General features: G+C 38.2%; 1 protein-coding gene across 1 annotated transcript in view; it reads right to left on the bottom strand.

The window, feature by feature from the left end:
* LOC148730172 (uncharacterized) overlaps positions 1 to 14,542 on the bottom strand; it is a 46,944-nt gene extending 32,402 nt beyond the window's left edge. The window contains exons 1-4 of the mRNA XM_088760830.1: positions 14,245 to 14,542; positions 8,924 to 9,818; positions 7,976 to 8,098; positions 7,423 to 7,548 (exon numbers count right to left, since the gene is read on the bottom strand). Coding sequence (XP_088616956.1) covers positions 7,423 to 7,548; positions 7,976 to 8,098; positions 8,924 to 9,650 — 976 coding nt within the window. The 5' untranslated portion in view covers positions 9,651 to 9,818; positions 14,245 to 14,542. The remainder of the gene's footprint in view (positions 1 to 7,422; positions 7,549 to 7,975; positions 8,099 to 8,923; positions 9,819 to 14,244) is intronic.
* Between the last annotated feature and the right edge of the window lie 9,858 nt (positions 14,543 to 24,400).

The raw sequence follows: 24,400 nt of genomic DNA, 5'->3' as shown, positions 1-24,400 counted from the left end.
TTGACTTTAGTTCTGCTGTAAAAGGCGGAAATAAATTTAATCAAACTCCTTGTAATGTAATTAATGTTATTCTCAGAGGAGGCATGTATTCAGTCATTATGTTCAAATCAATTACTATTGCTTTTGAAACCGGAAATTCTCAGACATACGGTTTGAAAAGGCAAGTCAAAAAAATCTGAATTAATTACAAGACCCGAATAAAGTTATCGGGGTAATTGCACGAGCAATAATATCAACTAAATTGAGTTACAATTCTCAGACTTTGGTTTAGAAAGAATCCGGTCTTGTATATGATATATATAACTGATAAATTAAATCATTTCCGGTTATGTTCCATTTTTCTATGTATTTATAGAAATTTCAGTCTTCTACACTAGTTAATCGTAGCCAGTTGAGACAATCGATAGACGGCAGGTTTTGAATAGAGGGAGTTGCGTGAACCATTCTAATATGTATCAGCGCTTGAACTAATCGAGAAGCTAGCAAACGTACAATTAAAATTATGTCGCAGTAAGATATTTGTAGCTTGACCAAGTTGTTGCTTTCGGGGGTGGAAATCCTGTTGCTGTGATGTTTGGTGTCAAATTGTGTGCCAAATTTAAACTACATGTTCACCCGACGCGTGCAATAGTAATGTCGGTTTACGATACAGGATCAAGGAGTCACGCTTCCTGCTTTACTATGTTTGCTTTGTGATTATAATCAATGCTTTCTTCAGTAAGTGGACTGTTCGATTTTGCAGGAAGGACAAATCTCGTTGGGTTAATTTTACAGCTGAATAAAGTTCAGTGTTAATTTGAAAATAACATGGACATCTCGGTTTTCATTCATTCACAAATTTATACGAATAAAATTGAAAATGATCGTGATCTGTCAAAGGTCATCTGTCAACCAGGTTTCTTGTTTGCCTTCACTTAATCTCACAGGAATGAAACTCAGAGTCCATGAAATGCGTATTGGATTGTATGTTTTGAATAGAGTCAGTCGCGTTGAAATTCCTCAACTGATTCATATTAGAAGCGTGATCACATAAGCATTCAAATTTCTGTTTGTATTTTATATCCTAGCATCACAGTTTTCGCTTTGACGAAACTCACTAATTTTCTCTCTGCCGAGAGGTTTTCGGTGGGAAGATATAAAGTTTACGCTTAATTAAAGCTATGTGTTCGCCCGAAGCGTTCGAAGAAGGTTCGTTTTTTCGTTTGAGGATCTTGATCCCTATCGACGAAGTGTCATCTGTAAACGTCTTGCTATATATCATACATCTGGAAATTGATACTCACCGTTTGCGAAGATCATGTCGGTACCATGATTATTAACTATGGGGTTCACTAAGGTACTCGTTGATGGAAGTCGGTTTTATTTCGAACTTACGGCGCACTATCAACGGAGCGGTAAGTGTTGATAATTCATTGTAACCTTCGTTTTTTGGATGTAAGACTAACTGTTGAGCGGCCTTAAACGAAAATTGTGTCGTTTCATTTTTCGTACCTATATCTGTCACTCTGCGATGACTGATTAAAAAAGAAATATATGCGATGTCCTCAAACTTTGGTTTACGGATCCATCTCATTGCTCTGAAGTTTGCCAATAAGGGATTGTAGATATTAAGAAATTATAACCTTTTGAGCGTCCATATAGATATATTGTTTTTGTCATTGTGACCGTATCCAATTTTTACGCCACAAAGGAAATTGCGCCGAAATGCTAATACCTGTACAACACAAGTACTTTTTTGTTTGTTTTGATAACAAAGCAATCACGCTTGAGAAAGAGAAATTGTTTGACAATGTAAGAACAAGGAACTTCAACAAAAACCACGGCAGTAATATGAAATAAAGATATATTGCGGCTGAATTTAAGTCAATCTTATGATGCAATCTCCATGGACTCCGGCGCTTTCATTCCGTCATACTGATTGAGACCGTAAGCGATCATGACTAAGGCCCCGTCCACACGAAGACGATTGTAAGCGCAAACGCTAGTAAACGCATATTTTTATCGCCGTCCACACGAAAACGATCATCGTTTACGTAGCGTTTTCACCCGTCCACACGAAAACGCTCGTAAACGCATTAAACGATGTCATACATCGAACGCGCATCTTTGCTTCAGCGCCTTGTTATCAAGTGTTAGCGCCCATGTTGTAAAGTCACCACGTGCGTTTGTTGTGATCGAGAGAGGAGAAAAATGTCGACCTGGTCTGGTCCAGAATCTTCTCTCTTTGCTCTCACGTCTGCATCTAAGTCGTTTTACTCGAGTAAAACTGCTTGTAGTTGTGGATAACAATCTTGAGAGGTTTAGTCTTCTTCTTTTGTAGTTTTCCTGTATATCAATTATTACATGATTCAATTGAATGCTCGCAATTATGCTTGAAAGAAGCGCAAGCACGACACAGCTCAACACTCGTGTGTACGCCATGTTGGAAACGCACTCGATAAAAGAGACTGGCGATGACATCTGACGTCAGCGTTTTCAAAGCGTTTACGAAAATATACGTTTACGACCGTCCACACGACGACGCATAAACGGCGTTTTCAAATTTATCCACTTTGGAGAGCGGTTTCGAATTTATGCGTTTACGGTGAGCGTTTTCATGGTCTTCGTGTGGATGGAAGGCCTGAACGCATGAAAAAGTTTGCGTTTACTAGCGTTTGCGTTTACAATCGTCTTCGTGTGGACGGGGCCTTAAACACCACACGAGTACATACGTCCACTAATATTTATGTTTTCGAGCACATTTAAAACCCCCCGCCATTTTTATTTTGTTTAATCAGTATGCATTCGTTTAGTCACTTCAGTCCCGACAACGTTCAATCTCAGCCTACCCTTGGACGATGGAAAGACAGACACGTCCGGTTGTTAACCGAAAGCTATCTCAAATTTCAAGGCCTAATTGGACAGGGAAACAACAGGAAGGAAGGTGTGTTAAGCAAAATAGCTGACGAGTTCAATAAGCACGTTGATATAAAAGTAATAGGGGAGCAGTGCTTAAGAAAGTAGAAAAAACTGGAAACAAAACAAAAAGAAATAGAAGACAACAACAGGCAAACGGGCAGAGCGCATAAATCTTGGAACTTTCACAAGGAAATGGAGTAGTGCATTGGCGATAAAGCAACTGTCAGACCAACTTTTACATTCAACTCAGGCTCCAGTGCGTCTTCGAGTGCTCGTTCACATTCACCTCAAGCAATTGATGACAGCTCAGACGCTGAAAATTATTCAGTGGATTCCGAGGACGTCAAAGGTAAAGCAGCTGTTGACCCAGAATCGAAGCAAAGACGGCAAACGAAAAGAAAAAGAAAGTCACTTTCATAAGCTTCCGAGATGCTGGGATTTTTGAGGGAGTATGGAGAGAAGCGCGAAAAGGTAGAGGAAGAAAAACTTAACCTTATGAAGACAATGCAACAAGAAAAAAAATTTTCTTTTGGTCAATTTCTAAGTTTTCTTAAAGATAAAAAGTGGCTAGAAATGTAAAGGAACATGTTTTAAATTTCACCAATATAAGCTTAATATTTGTAGCCAAAAAAAATGGTCCTTTTACAAAGGGTTGATATATTCAGTAGCCTGGGGTTTTACTGTACCTTAATAATGGATATCCCCCATCCCCCTGTAAGTAAGTATCACCAAGGAATTTGTCGCCACTCGTGTTCCACAACATAGAATTACGAAGCACTCGAGAGTCATGAACAGACCCTGGCCATCCCACAAAAACATCGGTAAACAGCATATTGTTATCACACACCAACTCGAAGAAAATAGTAGAAAACTTAGTGTTAGCAAGCTGTAAGCGAGCTTAATGACACCGACTTTACTGATGTGTGTATGTGTGAAAATCCAGAATATGCTCATAACTTATTTTATGGTAAACTAATGGAAAGATGTGATAAATGCCTACCTAATAGATGAGTGGCAAATAAATTGAGTTGAGTGACATAATGTTTTGGTGTTCTCTTTTTTGATTGTACCTGAACATTCAGTGAGTGGAATTTCTCGCGGTTAATATACGCTTTCCGGTCGCTCTCAGGTGCCCTGATCCTAATATGGGTCCCATCTATTATCCCAATTACTCCAGGAAATCTTCCTTCATCTTCAAAAGATTAACTGATCTCAAGTAATTTATTTCCCGTGATGTGAATTCGAACAGAAAACAAACAGTCAATACTTAGGCCTGCGAACTAGCAAGAAAGTGGGTAATCGCTCTGAGAGACATTATGATACTCAACCGTAGGTCAATTGATATATTCATGGTAAAGGTCCACAACTGCCATAGCAACTCTTCGGAATACCCTGTTGTAGATGCTCCTTGTAACAACTAAACGATCGGCTATGGCCCTTGCTGGTTCTTGGTTAGCCATGCCCCACAAAAAAGTTAAAATTTGCTTCTGAGGTGGAATCACCGGTTTTCCAGAAGGATCACCTAATGGAATACGCCCTTTTCGGATGATTTCTCTGGAGAGGACCTCGACTGTTTCTTTAGTCATTGTGCTGTCTAAACTCATCTGCCAAATAACGGGGAATTGTTTGCTCAAAATAACCCGTTATTTCAGTTAAATTTCGGCGCATAAAACAACTCGCGGCACTAAACACAACAATGTCATCATCATCTTCCACAAGATCAGTTTAGTCGAAATCGTCATCTATAGACTTCAACACAATATCAGCCTTTATTCATCTATAGACTTCAACATAAGCATTGGTGATCCCAGATCCGCCATTTTAAAAGAGAGCGCGAAATTTTTTTTTGCGAGGGGAATGGAACGAGACCGTTCGAACCGTCACGATCCATTCACCCCCAAGAAATATTTGAACCTCGGCCCGGAAATTTTGGTTGAATGGATCGCGCCGGATATTTGCTGTTTGCGAAGGTCACTTCGTTTCTTTTTTCTTGCGTGAATCTGTCGCTCTGCTGATGACTGATTAAAAAAGATATCACTGCTAACTTTGGTGTTTGAATTCACCTCATTACTCTAACGTTTACCATCAAGGGGTTGTATTTTTATAAGCAACTAATAGATATTTGGAAATTATAACCATTTGAGCGTTCAAAGGAAATTGCGCCAAAATGCTAATAACTTGCACAACGTACAACACAAGTACTTTTTCTTTAGTTTTGATAACAAAGCAATTACACATAAGAAAGAGAAATTTTGTTTGAAAACAATTAAATGGTTAACGCAAACCACGACGGTAAAGGCGACGGGGACGTGGCAAAACAAAAGAGCTAATGGGCAGAACATAGCTCAGCACGTGCCTTTGAACACTTTTTACATTTCTCAGCCGTCCTCTACAAAGCGATCAACTTTGGATTTGCGTGGTCTATGGACAAAAAGCCCAACGGCAAATAATTAAAGTTTCCACAAGGAATCCAAGGCGGCTCACATACGTTGTGCTGAAGTTAAAGTGAAGCGTCGCATGAAACCGTAAATATGCAGCTTTCACGAAATTCTAACTAGATAAATATAATTCATTTTTAATCGAAATCTTCCGACGCGTTGCCGACTGCGAAAGGCCCTTAAAGGCCCGTTTAAACGGTTCCAACAATCGACCAGCAATCGTTGGAATTGTGCGGCGGCCTTTTTAAAGGCTTTACAAATGTCTTATAAAGGCCTTACTAAGACCTTACAAAGGAAAAGTTGAATTGATGTTGAACGAAAGTTTAAACAGACCTAAACGTGATTTAACACGCCTTCAAAAGCTTTAATTCAACATTTCTGACGTTTTCACACTATTGGACGCATACACCGAAAATAAGGTTTAACAAATTGTTGAATGCAAACTTCTTAAGTATAAATTCAAATTCATTCAGTATAACTGTCTACTGAATCATTAAGTTTGTTTTTGATGAGCTGTCATATTACGGATTGATGACTGGACAGTTTTAACTTGTTGAGTATGGTAAGCATACTCAACTAGTTAAAAGTTAGCTGATTGGCTAATTTTGTACTAGTTAGTTCAGTCCAGATTCTTTTTTAGCGTTCCAAAAAGGTTTTAGCCTGTGTTCAAGGCAAACAGTTAATAAGGTCAAGTTACTTGGAGCATTCTTCCAAATAACTCAATTTGATCTGTCAACACTCGCATCCGCTGCATTATCAACGTCATAAAATCAAACGTACTGACGAGAAATTCTATAAAAATGCTTGTTTCAAGAAGAAAAGGGGCTTTCCTGCCCATTGCCGGGCGATAAGATGTATTTATTTTACCTCACGGACTGTTCACCCTAAGAAGAAGGACCCACTCGTTTCCTGTTCTCTGCCTTGATTGTTAAAACTGGTAAGTATCGCTTTGTCGTAAACGTGTCAATCGCACGATCTGCTCAACGCGGGAAGTGGAATATTACGCCGCCACAAGAGTCACGTAATAAAACCCAGACGATAGACGGTAGACGATAGACGGTAGACGATAGACGATAGAAGATAGACTATGGGCGATAGGTGGTAGGCGATAGACGATAGACGAAGGGCGATATACGGTAGATAATACGTTAATATACGATAGATTTTGTGACGGAACTCAAAATGTTCACGCAATCGCTTTTTGTCCCATAAATCCTTCTTTTGCGCGGCGTTATGAGCGAAATTCAAAAACTGTCACGCAATCTCGTGAATGTCGCATAAATCTTTCTCTTTTCACTTGACCGCTTATGTTTACTGTCAGAAAATTGGCTGTCTTCGGGAAAAATGCTACGCATGCTTTCTGGTTCTTGAGAAAATCTATTTAGAAATTGGACTATGGAAAACATTTCGGTTATTGTCACGTTCCGAGACGTCGTGTGATATATGTTTTTTAACTCCTAACAATAGAGGTAACTCACGTAAAAACAAACCTTAGGCTTTTGGCCCCCCAAGAAATTTACAGTTTTCGCACCTCAAGTGTGGGTCTACGTATGTCAATGAAACGCAACATCGAACCTTTCCTGCGTGTAGACGTCTTCTACTTCTTTTGTTGCACGCAGAAAAGGGACGTCTGCAAAACGCCGTCAATAATCCCGTAATCGTGTTCTAGCGTCCCGCTGACAGGGTATTCGATTTCGCATAAATTATGAAATGATATCCGCTGACCAAAGTTCAACAGTATGAAAAAAAATGGCGGACTTTCAGGCTGCTGTGAAGCGTGTTTGTGAAGTGTTTAACGCCTCTTCACATGGAGAGGATATATATGTCATCTTGACCTTGGTTACCAACTGTAACCATGCCTTATCACAGGTTATTACAACCTTTACCATGATAAAATTTCTTTTGTCTTGTGCGGCATTTGCCGAGGCATCAGTTGGCGTTTATACACGGAGAATGTTTACCTAGGCAAGTAAACTCTGGTATCTCGGTAAAACGTTCAAGGCTAAACACAGCATCAGTTTTGAAAGGTATGTTAAATCCTCTTCACGTCATATTTATTGAATAGAAATAATTCCAAAATACACACCTTGAGTAGATGTGTCCTGATCCACTAGGTGATTTAGAGCTTCTTGTTGCCTTGCATCACTGCTGTTTCTTGATGTAAATGTACCACCACCTGCCAGTGCAAAATCCAGGCCTAACCGAGTAAGTCCTTTTTATAAACACCAATGAAATACCAGGTGAGCTTCCGCGCGAAAACGTGATATCTTTATGCGTTTTAACGTACGACCCACCCGGTCGCGCTCGTACAATTCCATAGAAAGTCTGATGTAGTGAAAGCTGACGTGTGTAAGGCCAGACGGGTTGACGTGAGCAGGTCGGGGAAAAAACCGGCCAGCCCTCCTACTCAATAAGTACTTAATATTACATGGCCGATTGGAGATGCGAACTTTCTCTGCATCTCCAAGCGGCAATATAAGAACCATTTCTTTCACTGTAAAAAAGGAAATTACCCTCACTGATTAAAAACTCCACACTGCTCTTCAAATTTCTTAAAAAGGAAGTCACCGTGAACAGCATATCAAAAGTGCTCATTAATGTGCTTCATGCAACATAAATCTCTACTTTTGTGATTCTACCTTGTTCAGAACAATTGATCTGTCGTTCTCCTGTTAATGCTTGTTTCCCTGGTGGCTGTTGCTCTCCTCCTTCTGCTGGTTGCCCTGGTCGTTGCTGGTTTTCTCCCCCTCCAAGTCTTTCATCTGGTTTTTAGTACACAAAATGAGTAAATTGAGATCCCCGTGGCCGTGGGAAATATCAAAGGAGTTGGCCACTCAAGAAAAATTACCAGAAATGTTTACCAGCCAGAAAGAAAATGAAGAATCACATTTGGAAGTGAATACAGGTACAATTATTTTGGTTTGATTGAATCACAATCGTATAAGGAACTGAATGCAAATGAAAGACCGATGTTGTCATTATTTTTACTGTATCCTTACACATGTTTTCCTATTACTCAGCCGACACTGTTATCAAACCAGAGCCACGGTTGAATGAGAAAGGTGTGGTGCTCTTTGGAGAAAGTGGTGTCCTGGATCCTGGGGTTGTTACTAGGAAATTAGACTACCATCTGAAATTCAGGTGAAGCATCTCAAAGATAGCGAGCCACAGTTGCGAGTGTGTAACCTCAGAGGCGCTGGTCATAATATATCGAGCGTTTGCAAAAATCTAAACGACAATTGTTGCTTCTTCATCTCGTAAATTTTGCCGGCAGCCGGCACTCAGTGAGAACCTTGTGTTGGAAAAGAACTTTAGTCCAACAATGACTCTACCCTCCCATGAGTACCAAGTTGGATAATCAACTGTGAGATAGGCCAACATGTCCATTCATATTCAAAATGTCCACCAAGCCCAATTCACAGGGGTAGACAGGTGAATTCCAATCTGAAAGTACTCCCAAAACACTAAAACTAAAAAAATACCTACATGGACACATGAAAACAACAATAAAGTTTGGCCTCTTCGTGGTAACGTTAAGACCTTGACAAACAAAAACACATACGTTTAGCTAATCGAAAGTTACCAACCTGCAAATTTCCGTGTCCTATCAATCTGTGAAAACAGAACAAAAGAAATCTGCCCGTTTTCCTTCATAGTAAGAGCACCAACAGCAACTGCCTCGTCTTTGAATGTAAAGGAAATTGGAGCTCCAAGGCCTTTTCCATAAATGTCGAAAATGCTAGCGCTTTTTATCTTGGAATTGTGGTCAGCAACATATGTTTCTTCTTCTGCAATCCCCATCACCTGGTATGGTCTTATGGCAAATGAATCTGCGGATGGCTCAACGACGTGGCAGTATAATTCAAAATTTCGTAAGTCTTCCTTTACTTCACTGCGTATGGTGAATGGACGGTACATCAGTAGACCGGAGCTATGTTTTCGAATGATGCCAAATTTGTTTGGATCAACAGGCACAATTGCGAGGCCTGATTTGAAGATCACTTCGTCGCATACTATGCTAACTAGTTTCTTCGGTTCTTTGTCTTTGCCTTTTGATTTCTTGAAATGCAAGTAGTAATCACTTAAATCATGAGATGTAATAACCTTGTCGCTTGTGATCAAATGAATGTTTTTATCACACTTGAGAAAGAAGCCCTTTACAAGGCTTCCGGTACCAACAAACTTGCCGCCTTGCCCATGGATGCGTTTCCATATCCCACAAGTGCCAAGGATGCACTTACTTTCCCTTCTTTCGATGTCTCTTGTTAGTGTATGGGAAATCGCACCAAAGGGGGCTTCACTTGGAAGTGACATTTCTTTCTCATCAGACCGTCAAGGTCCCATGTTGGAAAATTGAGGAAATGATCGAGAATATGCAGAACTCATTATATGCCTGTAGCCAATACAATATTCAAGTGGATTGAACTCAAGATGCTGATAACCAATCAAAAGAAAGCAAAACTTGCCTTCTATGCAGTCAGGCTAGAAATGCAAATGAACGGAACAATAATTTAGTTTTATGAACTCAATGCAAATCACTGAGATCACATCCAATAAACAAGAAATCAAAAACTGTTTCCCTTTAAAGCAAGTTTTGGCAAAGAAAATCAACAATTAACAAAAAAGTCTAATTTACTTGAGATGCAGTAACCATTGCACGACTAAACAGACATGCCTCGAACATCAGATCACGTTAAAATCGCAGGGAAGGATTTAGTCGCAGCAGGTACTCTAACTAGAACACCTCTAGGAAAGTTTCCTACAAGAGCTGATAAACGTCTGGCAGAAGATCTGAATCCATGTGCTTCCGTTTTGGAAAGTCTACCAGCTACAGAGAGAAGACTGGAAGAAATACGACTCCACCAACAAGAGTATAAAAAATGCAGAAAACTTCAAGAAGTTTGTATCGATGGTTAGCCAGATAGATTCGAACTGAAGGGAGCGCTTAAAGCTCATTGGCCAGGAAGAGGCGGCATTACCGACCAAAGAGGCAATAAAATTTTGGAGCAGCTGATTTCATTACCCGTGCAGCCTTAAAATTTAAATTTAAGTGACTGCTTTAGGTCTGTCTCATTAAAATTCCGTAAACCACATCTTCGTTTATTCGCTCTAAAATTACATGAAATCTACAGCTTTTTTGGCTCTACATCTCAAAAAGCAACGACAAAGATCAAAGCCGTGCGATTCAACAAGCCACTTGAGCGCCCTGGTACTGGTTCGGCCAATCCCAGCATTCCTTTGGACACAGTAATAGCACAATCGCGTATTACACCTGGTAACTCATTCGTGTAATCGAATCAACATTCTTCAAATGACGTCAATCGTATACGATTTACATCTTCTATAATGCTCGGATTCAAATCCGAACAAAACGTCACTTTTACAAGTTATAGACTCTTTTTTTCATATGATCAAAATTAAAATTGAAAGCATTTCAAGGAAAATAAAGCTTGTAAGAGCAGTTCAACTCGTCATATATAACACAGCGGGTTAGCAGTCTATTGTTCGATTTTTTGCTTAAATTAACCACAAATAATAGCCGGCAATAGTCTACAGAAATCGTCTCTGAATTCCATCGATCTTGTCTAGTATACATCGAGTAGTACTTTTGTAAAGTAGCCCTTGTGAGATGTTGCTTGTAATTTGTTCACTTGATCCAGTAGAGCATATAACTTTCCTCAGTAATGATGAATAAATTAACTGTGTGACTTTATACATCTAACCACTGTTTCAGTTACCAATCTAGAGAAGAATCCCGGTAACTCGAACTCCCAAAGGAAACGAAAAAGGTTTCGAGTTAGCGAAGGTTTGAGCTATCAGTATTAAAGTTGAATTGCTATGACCCCGATTATTACTAGTAACGAGTCATGTACTTTCAATTCTTGCATAATCACCAGTCACTTTTGGAACCTTAACTTTATTCAGTGTAACAAGGTTAGGTTTAGTTTACAAATTTTAGGTCAATGTGTTGGGTTTTCATAAATGTTACCAAGTTCACCTCCATCGGAATCAAAGGTTGGTACGTGTTAATCAGCTATGTTCTGACACTTAGACGTTTATCGAACGACGTTACTAAGGTAAATTTTAGCCAAGGGAAGGTACAATTAGTTCGAGTCAACCGAGCTCTAGTTCCTTGGGAGTGATGAAAATAGCGTCAAATCGAAGGGAAATCTGATCTTGCTCGAGTTAGCGGGAGATTGGAATAAACTGACCAGGTTCCATTAAGTGGGGTTCTATTGTATTAGGAAAGCAATGCACAATTTCTCAACTGGGTCGAAAAACCGAATCTTCCATTGTATTAACACGGTCAGTTGAGAGCGGTGAGCATAATTATAGTCCGAAGCGAAAGAGTATGATGCTTAATTCGTTCCGATATTTTTTTGTGAAAAAGTCAGTTTTGTCCTTTAAAAATGATAAAGAACAAAATGGTCAAGAGTTTAAGAAAGAATCAAATGTATTGGCTTTATCATTTGCAGTTTGGATCGAACAGACGAGCAGAAAGACTACTGCATTATAGCAAAGTAATGGTACGTTGCCAAAATTGTTCAAGCGTTCCTTTCGATTTCTTGACACGTTATGAGAATTATGAAACATATCGAGGCCAAGAAGTTTCAAAAACTGATGAGTCAAGTTCCTAAATTTTTACAGAGCAGGAGAAAAGTGGTTCAGTTCCGAAATCATCGATAGAAACGCGAATGACAACGAAATATTTCAGTAGCAGCGAGGCGTCTTCATCTTGTGATGTCCACCACAATGTCAAGTAATTAGCAGAAGATGGTTCATACAATAGATTGCTTTCAATCACGTGATTCCCAGTCATGCAAATTTATTGAAACACAAAAGAAAATTTTGCAGCAATATACGAGTGTGGGTGGATAGGGATGAAATAGAGACACAACGCGTGTGATCCTAAGTGCAGATAAGAGCGAGACAAAAAAGGTTAAAAAGCCCACTAATTCTTGTTTCAAACAAATCAAGATTAGCTTGTCATGAAAAGGATTTGCCAATTTTTGAGAGTAAGCTGTGATGTGTCAGGTTTATTCGCCATCTCTAGCCTGGCGTGAAATTTAATTTTAACCTAATTGAATCTACATTCTTTGACTGACGTTAAATGAATATGATTAATGTTTCTTAGAATGTTCGAATTGAAATTGAAAGAAAAAATATCTGAACTAAACGTCACTTGTAGAAGTTACAGAGTAATTTCAAAAGATCACAATTGAAATTTAAAACATTTTAAGAGAATAAAAAGTTTGTAAGAGCAATTCAATGAACTCGTCACATATAACACAATGGTTTATCGTTCCTTTATTCGATTTCCGCATCATTGACCCTATCGAGGCCGTAATCAGCGATGGATAATCTGTGAAAAATGTCTTGAGAACCAACAGATAATAGCCGGCCTCAAACTACAAGAATTGTTTTCAAATTCAATTTATCATATTGGATGGGTATCAGGCGGTAATTTGATATTCCTTTCTACAAAGTTACACTTGTTAGATCTTGTTTCCAATTTATTTGCTCGACCCGACATAGCATGTAACTTAAATTCGAAATGATGTTAAAAAACAACCGTAACTTTATTGAAGCCTAGTTCCCACTAGCGACATAACGATCGTAATCATAATCATAAGCACGAACATAAACATAAGCTTCTTATGTTCTAGTGGGAACGGTTTTCAACTGCACTCGCAAGCTTTTCCTTCAATCTGGCCGCCATCTTGAAATGAACTGACCCGAAAGTACTAGACCTAAACTGTAATTGGCTAAAACACAATGATCCCGTTGCGTCATTGTTTCTCAGTATGTGGTTATGATTTTCGCGTTCCCACAACAAAGAAAAGCAACATAGTCATAGTCAGAGACATAATCATTATCATAAGAAAATGGTCGATCATTTTCTTATGATTATGATTATGTTGATCATAAGGGCGCCTATGATTATGTTTCTGGACGTTCCCACTAAGACATAAGCGACGTAAAAGCGTTATGTTCGTGCTTATGAATATGATTATGATCATTATGTCGCTAGTAGAGCCTTGATGTAGACTGTTTGTAATTTGAAAGAATCTTTGCAAAAACGTTAATGCTGCTGTTCAATGATTTCCATGTTTTAATTCTAAAGCATCTTTCAGAAGGAAAAACTCTTAAGAGCGTCTCTTAAATTGAGGTTATCACCTACAAGCTTTAATCGAGTCTGTATTCGTACCATTTGGTTTTGTTGCTATACGCATAAAACGCCAGCGCGGGCAAGATCATTTGTGTCGACAAGAATATTTTAAACAGAGCTTGAAAGCGAGAAATAATTAATGGGTCGTTAATGGACGGCACCCATGTACAGTAATTATCGACTTGACTGGGATTTAATACCAAGGTGTTCGGAGTTGACTCATCTGCCATATTCAACGCTTTTTGGTGGTTATTAGGGATTCTAGCCAAATCGTGGCGCTGTTGTTTACATGAAGATCAGTTTTTAAAGTGAATGATCCGATCCTGTCAGAACCGAACTTCGAAATCGAAATACAGTGCGTAATACTACTGTCACGTACACTTATCACTTTTTCAGCAATCTGTGTTCAGCAGAAGGCGTAGATTGTAATCTTGTTGGCGTTGTGCTAAGCATTTTATAAAGCCCCGTTTTTTCCGACCGTAAGATGGCGGCAACTTTCGGTCGGGATAATGGTAGACTTTCAGATAGCTACCTACACAGACAACTGGCTAGATATTTTATGAATCCAAGTGAGTTAAGCAACAGAAACTTTTCATCAGTCCGTTAAACTACAAACAATGGCGTTTGGAACGAGAAATCGACGCATCTATCTACTCAAAAGCGAAAGTGCTGACTGTATGCTTTGATCATTCGTTTCAATAGATATTTGGAATCTAAAATAGAAAACTTTTAACTCACCATTTCAACTCAAGACTTTCAGGGACTATTGGATTCGACGCAAGGACATTGAGTTCATCTAAAAAGTCAGAGGAGGCGCAATGCATTATCATCTCGTGATTTTATCAAATGTCTTTTTTCGGGGCGTTACGTCATAGACCTTAAGCATCGGACAAATCTTTGACGCGAACGTGACATCATAACCGAAAAAAAAAGTGGGAACCAGAACCTCGTCGGTCACGTCACTTGTAAACGTGACTAAAATGAGTACGCGGACGTTTCCTCGAATTCCCCATTTTCCCGATAAAGCGTCTCGGTTGTTTTCCTTACGATTGTTAAGGCTGCTACTCGAGAAAAGCTACAGCTAGTACGTGATGTTCAATACAGTGCCTCTATTATTAAAACTTTAAGTAATTATCAGGAGATGGTTAATACAATAGACTCACGCTATAAAAGCCAACCAAATTTACCGGAACACAAGAGAAATTTATATCAGAAAAGAGTTCAAATCCCAGAGCGCCGTCCTGGTTCACTAAGTGGGAGTTAGGGGTAGGACATTTCCTCTGCCCACTTAGTTCTACGGGTATCTAGCTATGCGAGGGTGGGTTAATCTTGTACCCAGATACTATGGTGAATATGTAATGTAAAAGGTCTGTGTACGATATAGTATCTCAATCGTCGTACCCAGACCATTCATGGCTAAGAGGTTACAGTCACACAGTGGGATCTGGGTACCAAATTAAGATGGGGATAACATGTGGCCACCGCTGCAGCGAAACAAAGACAGATTTGAAAATGCCCAATAATTCAATAGACAGTTTACCTTCTCATGAAAGTGACTTATTGCGTAGTCAGGAAATTATAGAAATCTACTCGTTTAATGAAATGAATTTCATAAAGTTACATTTGTTTAATGCTATTCTTCGAGAAAACTCAGAAGAGGAGTTTGTTATGTCCAAGAGATTATAAACCTGAATACTCTCTTGTTAAATATGCCTTAAACTGAATCACCATCTTTGGAAGAAAGACCGAAAGTTGGAAAGCTGTTCATTTGTTGCTTTATGAACTTCAAATCTTCCAATTACTTTTCTAACTATTTAACCACTGAAATTATTTTATGATGAGAACGCCCAGCAAACACTCACACGCGGGAGAACTATGCTAATTTTTGCCCTCGCACCCTTTTGTTCCACCACTGTGGCAAATTTTGCATCGAAATATCTTAAGAATATAAGAAAAAAAAAAAAAAAGAAAAGAAAACTCTTGGAAATAAATCCCCGAATCGATAAACGACACAGTATGGTAACATTATTGTCCGAAGAGAAATATTTTTGCCTTTTTTTTTTTTGCTTTCTTTTTCGAAGAGGGGGGTGAATGCTTTTTAAGGAATGGTCATTATTTGTCGCCTACAAGAATGGGGGGGGGGGGAAAGGGGGGTGGAAGGATGTTGCTTGTATCACAGTAAAACTTACCTAAGGCCTTGCTAGGGTTCTATGATATTCTTATGGTTCCAATTTTCTGATTTTCTGAACCTCCCTCCCATCCTCAAAATCCTCTATATCTCAAAACCCTAACCCTAACCCTGACCTCTATATCTCAAAACCAGGATTACGGCTAACCATGCTGGCTCGTTTGACTTGGAATCACAAAGTTGATTACAAACGCGCCAAGATCTCGGTAAAACCGAGCCAGCCCGGCTTATGTAACCAGGCCCTCTGTTAGTGTGTTAGTAATTAAAATGTGTCGATTTGTCGTAGTCTGCTAAAACCAGAACAAAAGCACCACTGATTTTCGTTATTTTTCTTACCTATTCAAGACGTCCTTTACATTACGAGGGCATAGTAAACGACCACGAAATAGGTCAAACATGTTTTTGCGCGCGAAATATCTTTGTGAATCAAAATCAGACAAATTTTTTATTTTTGTAAATGGGCTGAGTTTACCTCATGCTAGGTGAATAAAATATATCAGATCTTCAAAAAGGCTCATAAAATTGGATTAAATCAACACAGTTATATCAAACTCATTTGCAATTAAACTCACTTGCAATTGACATATGCTCTGTGAGAAGAGAGTGTTTTATATCCTTGTGTACATATAAAACAAAGTAACTAAGACAATGTCAGAAGTGCAAGTAGATTAATGAACTATTTATACCAACCTTTGATGTATATTGTATTGAGAACTTGAATGTTAATATTTAGTCGAAAGTTGAAGTAGCTTTTCTGCAAGCTTATTCTATGCGCTGGTGTTCTCTGCATTTGATGTTCTGAAAATGTGTTTTAAAATTGTCTTCGCTTTGAAATAGGTATTCAGTACCTATGGAATATACAGAACACTTCTTGTCCGCTGGCGGATCCGAGTTTAATAATATCTCTTCCGAGTGAGAAGAGGGAACAATTAAGAGATATTGTGTGATATGCTGGTGAAGGTCTCTTTAGTAAAAGTGAAAGTCTCTGCCTAATTTATCCTAACATACAATTTTTTAATGAAATATCGATTTTTTTTTTTGCATTCTACGATATATTTAGCGTTAATCTTCAATCAGAACCATATATCCCTGAAACAACTTTCCCATTGCGGACTAAGGATATAAAATTATTACATCTTTTCAAAGGTTCTTTTATTAAAATCATAGCTGCAGTTTTATCATTGCTACAAGGTTTTGTTCCTTTAATAATAGTAATCTCTGTACCACGGTGAGCATAATCAAGAAAAACTCCTGTAAAACTCAGTTATGCCTTTTGCTCGCTTGCCAATAACCAAGTGTTGTACACTGTGCATTGCTAGGGATGAGCACGGTTTGCTGGGAGAATTAAACGGACAACCTTTATTTGCCGTAATTTAGCCACTCAGTTGAGTGGCCGTTTATTTTTAATACCAAATCGAATTACAGTGAAACCGGAAATAAAAACCTAATCCCAGCAAAAGTGAGGGCAAACACCCATCGAATGAGGACTCAACGCACATCTGAGAATGCTCGAAAACAATGGGCGGGTTAATAGGGTGGGGAATGTTTGCCCTGCACCGAAGCTTAACTAAAAGAGGCCCGAAATCAAATATTCGGATGTTTAAGTATCTCCTATTATAAGTTCCGGATGTAACCCATCCGGGATAATGATAAGTCGCGGCGCAGGATGCATAAATTAATTTATTTCCTTTGGTAATAAATGTCATTTAAAGTAAATAGGAAAGAAACAAACGAAAAAATCACGAGTATAAAAACCAGCAAACAAAACTTAAAGAACAAATCGAAAAGCAAAAAGGCCAATCCACAAGATAATTCCCGCAAGATGTTTAAGCTGCACAGTAACCTGGACACGCTATAAAGTCATAAACTAACCTGAATTAAAGCATCTTTCTCTATGAACTTGATTTCATAGACTTGTTCATGATCAATAACGTACCATGCCTCTCTACCAGTTAGCTTTGTTTTCCCTCGAGTCCTGATGTTTCCCGAAAAGAGGTCGAGGAAAAAATAAGGACTCTTGGGGAAACAAAATTAACTGTTTTCCTCGGGACCATTCATTAAGTGTATAATCAGTAGGCCTGTTTATACAGGCGCTGATATTAAGTAGTGTTCCAAAGCAGTTCTCTCGACAGTTCCAGGAAAACTGCTTCCTAAATCCTTAAAAGAATTGCTTTTGCTTCAGCACAAAAGCCTTTCCATCAGAGTTGAAATCAGTCGTTCCAGATTCCTTAAAACTTTAGTGGAAAAGAGGCTTGGGGCGAATTTTCAATGAGCATATGAACTATTGGAACCGAGGTATAAGGTTCGTTGATGAAAAGTTCGGCGCTCTTAACCATGTAGAGATCACTTAATCCTTTCATTCCCAAGATCTCATTAGCAATTCTCTTTAATCTCTGCTGCACAATTCTTACGATGTCAGTTGGGAGAATTTGATATTGGATCAACTAATAGTCCTCTAAATGACTATAACGTGTCTGCTTGATAGTGTATTGGTATGGTAGGGAGAAATTCTGTCTTGATCACTCATGGGAGTTAAATAATTAAGAAGCCCTTTACTCTAACTGACAAGAAAGAAACATAAAAAGAAAACATAAAATTTTTACCTTAAATATCCACGAAAAGTGAGACCGCAAAATACAACCAGGTGATCAGCATATACCACTGGTGAAATAAAAAACCAGCGAGGTTGTACGCTTGACAAGAAATTCCTAGAAAGAAATGACCCAGGGTTTTAGATTTCGGGTCAAGATTTCTTACTTTTACAATGTTATGAGGAATAAACAACAGTGCACACGAGTGACGGACTGTAGGAAATTGTCAGCGACCAACCCCTGACAAGGGGTCGGGCATTGAGCATGAAGCATTGAGTCCTTAATCTGGTTTTAAACTTTTAATTGTCTTATTGACACTTCTCTAAAGCACTGAACACTACGTAGTTTAACAGTGCAAGATAGCCCTATATTTTTACCAATGAAATTACTGGAACTACCATTTGACTCAATGACGTCACAATATGGATATCGAAGAAAAACGTCCAATACCTTACACGGTAACGTATCGATTCGGAAAATCCGTATCGGCCTATCTAAGTGCCGTGTATTGAGGCGAAACAACTAAGACGCAAAGCAAGCCAGTGAAGTGATATGGTAGCTCGAACGATAAATTAAACATTTTAAAAACTATTTGCAACTTACAAATAACGCAACACAAGTTGAGAGGTCAAAAAAATATTTTCTAGGTGGAAGTAATTTCCGAAGACCAACCGACCTGTAAAAATAACTAGTATGCTATCATAAAGAACATTCTTGCTTAGGTTCAATGATATTGTCAAGAAAGCGCTAAAGAATTTATTTAGGGATATGTAAATAATTATTTTATTCTCTCAGGATCAATGTAGTGGGTGATATTTGTATCTGTTACAAAACTCGTATTCTTCACTTGTGTAATGTGTTGTGTAATTAACCTTTATTGTATATATCGAATTGTTTTCTTCATTCTTTTCTGGCACCTTGCGTCCACATGTATTTAAGAATTCGGGTGGTTACGGTGTGTGTTTTAGCTTAGTAATTACTGGAAACTCATTACGACTGATTCATTTAATGCATCAGCATTCTTCAATTGACGTCAATCCAATACGATTCATATCTCCTAGAATGTTCAAATTCAAATTTGAAAAAAATCCAAACAAAAGTTTAAAATATTCTAAGGTAAGAAAAAGCTTTTAAGAGAAATTGAAGTCGTCACATAAAACACAATGGTTCATCGTTCGTTTCTTCCGTTTCCGCATCAGTGATTATAGCGACGCCGTTATCATCAATATCTAATTTGCGAAATTGTCTTGAAAAACAGCAAACAATAACCGATACTGGCGAGAAACCTTTCTCTCACAAAAAGATAACGTCACATATTAAGGTCATGTTTAGACGCCAAATATATACCTAGACTTTCACTCAACAAAACGAGCACTGTGATTGGTTGATTCTTGGTCAAAGTGCCTCTGACCAAACACAAATGTTTCCCGACCGAGATACAAATGCACAGTTGTTGCTCGCGCGCCGAATACAACAGTATGTTTTTGTCATATGATTTTATAAGGGAAAGTCTAAATATGTAACAAAGCACTTAATGTATCGTCTCTTGGAAAACTAGTTAGTTTTGTTTTCCCTCGAGTCTTGATGTTTCCCGAGATGAAGTCGAGGGAAACATCAGGACTCTCGGGGAAACAAAGCTACCTGTTTCCCTCGGGACAATACATTAAGTGTATAATGTAGGCCTGTTTATACTGGCGCCGATATTAAGTAGTGTCCCAAAGCAGTTCTCTCAACGACACCAGGAAAACTGCTTTCTAAATCCTTAAAAGAATTGCTTTTGCTTCAGCACAAAAGCCTTTCCATTAGAGTCCAAATCAGGCGTTCGAGAGTCGTGAAAAATTTAGTGAAAAAGAGGCCTGAGGCGAATTTTCAGTACAGCATAAGAACTATTGAAAAAGCTGTTCTTAACCGTGTAGATATCAGTTAATCCTTTCATTCCGAACATCTCATTAGCAGGGAGAATTTGACATTGAATCAGCTAATAGTCCCCTAAATGACCGTAAGGTGTCTGCCTGATAGCGTATTGATATTGTAGGGAAGAATTCTGTCTTTGTCACTCATGGGAGTTAAATGGTTAAAAAGCCCTTCACTCTAATTGACAAGCACAGAAACAGAAAAATTTTACCTTAAATATCCACTAGAAGTGAAACCGCGAAATCCAACCAGGTGATCAGCATATAACACAGCTGAAATAAAAAGCCAGCGAGGTTGAACGCTTGAAAAGAAATTCCTAGAAAGAAATGACCCAGGGTTTTAAATTTCGAGTCACGATTTCTTACTTTAAGAATGTTATGAGTTGTAAACATTGCACACGAGTAACAGATTGTCGCTAATTGCCAGCGGTCGTGAATTGCAAGGGGTCGGGCATTAAGCATTGAGTATCGAGTCGTTCATCCAGTTTTAAACTTTTAACTGTCTCATTGACACTTGTATAAAGCACTGAACGCTGCATAACTTTAACAGTGCAAGATAGCTCTATATTTTTACCAATCAAATCACCTGAATGACCATTTGACTCAATGATGTCACAGTATTGATATCGGAGAAAAACGTCAATTTCTTACTCGGTATCGTTTCGATTCGGAAAATCCGTATCGGCCCATCCTTAGCGCCGTGTAGTGAAGGAAAACGACGAAGACACAAAGCAAGCTCATGGAGTGATATTGTGGCACGACTGACAAATTACGCAACATTTTAAAAATTATCTACAAGTAGCAATTAACGCAACAGTTGAGAGGCCAAGAAAATATTTTCTAGGTGGAAGTGATTTCGAAGACCAACCTTCTTATAAAAATAGCTAGTATGCAGAAATAGGGAACATTCTTGCTTGGGTTGGTATTTAAGGACGTGATAATTTAAGAATATTTAAGATTACTTATGGAGGAAAGACACAGAGAACGCAGCAAATAAATCAGCAAAATTAATTAACTTAGGGATCATGAAACCATAAAATTCGTAGATGTGTTGGCCATATCATATGTGTTGGCCATATCATTCCGAAGCGGCTAAATCAGCGTTGAATTTTCCCTTGGGGTACTCCGGTGACAATTTACCTGTCGTGTGCAAACATGCGCTACCTACTCTTCCAAAATAGCTAAATTGTGATGCTAAAAATTTTTTTTCCGATTAGTCACGAACTTTTTCGCGTTGCTTCGGCCAAAGTCCCTCAACGCTACAAAGAGCAAAAGGACTATTTTTTACTACTTAATGTGTGAAATTGAGCCGGAACAATAGACCATTTCTTGATACGTGGTTCTTCCGCGTTGCGCTTTCGTTTTCAAAGAGAGGCGCAGTCGGCTGTTAAGGCTTGCGACTATCAACACACAAATTCCTTCAGACAATTCTTAAAACTTTAACTCAAACGTTGAAGTTTTCTCACGCGTCATTCGTGTCCCTGAACTTAAGGAAAGAGTGTTTCATTACCACAAGTCTCACATGAAGAGTTCATTCTTTTAAAGCATAGAAAACCTGCCGGGCTACTCAGTTTTTAAACCGTCACTTAACAAACCACGATTCTTTTGAGGGAGCAGAGCACTTTTATCTCGTGATTAAGTAGCGTAACGTCAATTGTAACAAATAACAGATTGCACCGGTAGTAAGTACTAGTCGAGTCCCTTCGTGCGTGCAAACATCAGCTTAGGACCAGTCAAAACACCCTCTACTCTAGCTGTTAAACATAGAAACAATTGACTAACCTCTCCACCAAAAGAAAAACTACAAAGTCCAACCAGATGATCAGCACGTACGATGGATGAAATGAAAAACCATCGAGGTTGAACACTAGACAAGAAATTCCTAGAAAGAAACGACACCAGGTTTATATTTCGGGTCAAGATTTCCTATTTCTACAGTGTTATGAAGTGATAATGAGTTTTTCCGCTTTTTTTGAAAAGTTAGCGGAAAAATATGCTCTCGTCGGTATGAACTATCGATACTAACGTCGAAAAACGGAATCTTCCATTGTAACCGACAGTCAGTTGAGAACAGTGAGCATAATAAGTCCAACGCAAAACAGTATGAACTTAACTTTTGTCCAATAGTTTTTTTTTCCAAAAAGTCAGTATGGTCAGCTGGTAAAGAACAATATGCTTAAGAGTTTTAAGAAAGCAACAAATCTGTTGGCTTTATCATTTGCAGTTCGGATCGAACAGACGAGCAGGAAGACAACCACATTATTATTAGTAAGTTGTCAAAATTGTTCGAACAATCCCTTCGATGAATTCCTTAACACTTTATGAGAATTCATGAAGCATACCGAGGCCAAGAAGTTTCAAAAACTTATGAGGCAAGCTCCTAATTTTTACTGAACAGAAGAAAAGTGGTTCAGTTCTGAAATCATCGACGGGAACGCGAAGGAGAACCAAATATTTCGAAAGCAGCGAGACGTGTTCATCTCGTAATGTCCTCTACGATGCTTCTATTTCCACAACGTCAAGTAATTAAGAGAAGATGGTTCATACAATAGATCGCTTTAACTCACATGATTACCAGCTATACAAATTAATTGAAACACTAAATAGAAATTTGCAGCAATGTACAAGCGTAGGTGGATAGGGATGAAATAGGGACACAGCGCGTGTGATATGCTAAGTACAAAAAAGGAGCTGGAGCGAGACAAAAAAAGTTAAAAATCCCACTAATTCTTGTTTCAAACAAATCCAGGTTAGCCTCTCATGAAATGGGTTTGCCAGTGTACGAGAGTAAGCAGTAACATTTCAGGTTTTTTTGTCATCACTAGAATGTTTGAGTTTGAATCGAAAAAGAAAAAAGAGATTTGAACTAAACGTCATTTGCACAAGTTCACGGATAATCTTTATTTGTACTCGCATTCATACTTACTCTAAGCAAAAAAGTTATAAAATTAAAAGAAATTATTAGAAATAAAATTGGAGTACTAGCAGCCTGTAATAACGATGGGGGCTAGCGGAGCCAGGCAGCTAGTTAACATCAGCATTAAATAACAGGTCAGCAAGAAGATTGAAGCACAAATGCACACACACACACACAAGAAAGAAAAGAGAAACGGAGTTTATTAGATATGAAGGAAGTCTAAAATAGTTAGAGTTATTTATGAATACTAAACAATAATATATAAGAAGAGCACAATGTCTATGGCAAATAGTAACAGCTATATAATTATAAACCACAAAATAAAGAAGCACTTAAAAAGGTTACAGAAATTAACAGGAGACTAGATTACAGTAAATCGGAAAACAATACACTGCTAATAAGTACATAAGTTGCTAATGAGTACATATTAAGTAGCTAATAGTCTTTAACTAGATCGCATTTTACTGACTCCTTGAAGTTTGAGAGTGATGAGGTTTTCAAATTTTTTCTTATCGAGTTCCATACTTTGGGGCTCTTAAACCTTAAATTAAATATTCCATAATTTGTTCTTACTTTAGGTATAGCCGGTAGGACAAATTCGAGACACTTCTAGTTTTGTAGTTATGTTTTTTATTTACTTGAGTGAAAAATGTATCAAACACAGATGGTAGGCGTCTATTGTAAAATTTATACATAAAGGCTGCAGTATTAACGAAGACAAGGTCAGGCAGTTTAACAATATTTAAGCGCTTAAATATTGGACTTGAATTAATGCTCATGGAAATTAGAAAAAGTTATCACTCTCATTGCTCTCTTTTGTAAGATAAACAAAGGCTGGGTAGTCGAAGAATATTAGTGTTACCCCACGAGATTAAACTATGGATTAAAAAGGGATGCATTAATTAAAGTATAATATAGTTTAATCAAAATGTCTAAAGTCGCATAATAACGAACTTTAGAAAGAATCCCAATATTTCGCTTGATCTTAAAGCAATATAGCTTAGTTGACTTTTCCATGATAAATGAGAATCAATTACAATACCTAGATATTTTATTGAAGACTCTTGGTTTCGGTTCATTCCATTTAAAGATGGAGGTTGACATGAAAGGGTAACTTTGTTTGTGGAGGGTGAAAGATGATAAAATTTGACTTGTCAATATTAAGTGAAAGTTTGTTAGCACTTAACTAAGTATGAATATTTACTAGTTCATTATTTACTTTGGATTCAAGGATCTTAAGATATTTATGTTTATAAAATAGATTTGCATCATCTGCAAATACATG

The sequence above is a fragment of the Stylophora pistillata genome, chromosome 5 (genome assembly GCF_964205215.1).
Source record: "Stylophora pistillata chromosome 5, jaStyPist1.2, whole genome shotgun sequence".
Classification (NCBI taxonomy): Eukaryota; Metazoa; Cnidaria; class Anthozoa; order Scleractinia; family Pocilloporidae; genus Stylophora; species Stylophora pistillata.
This window is presented reverse-complemented; position numbering and strand designations above follow the sequence as displayed.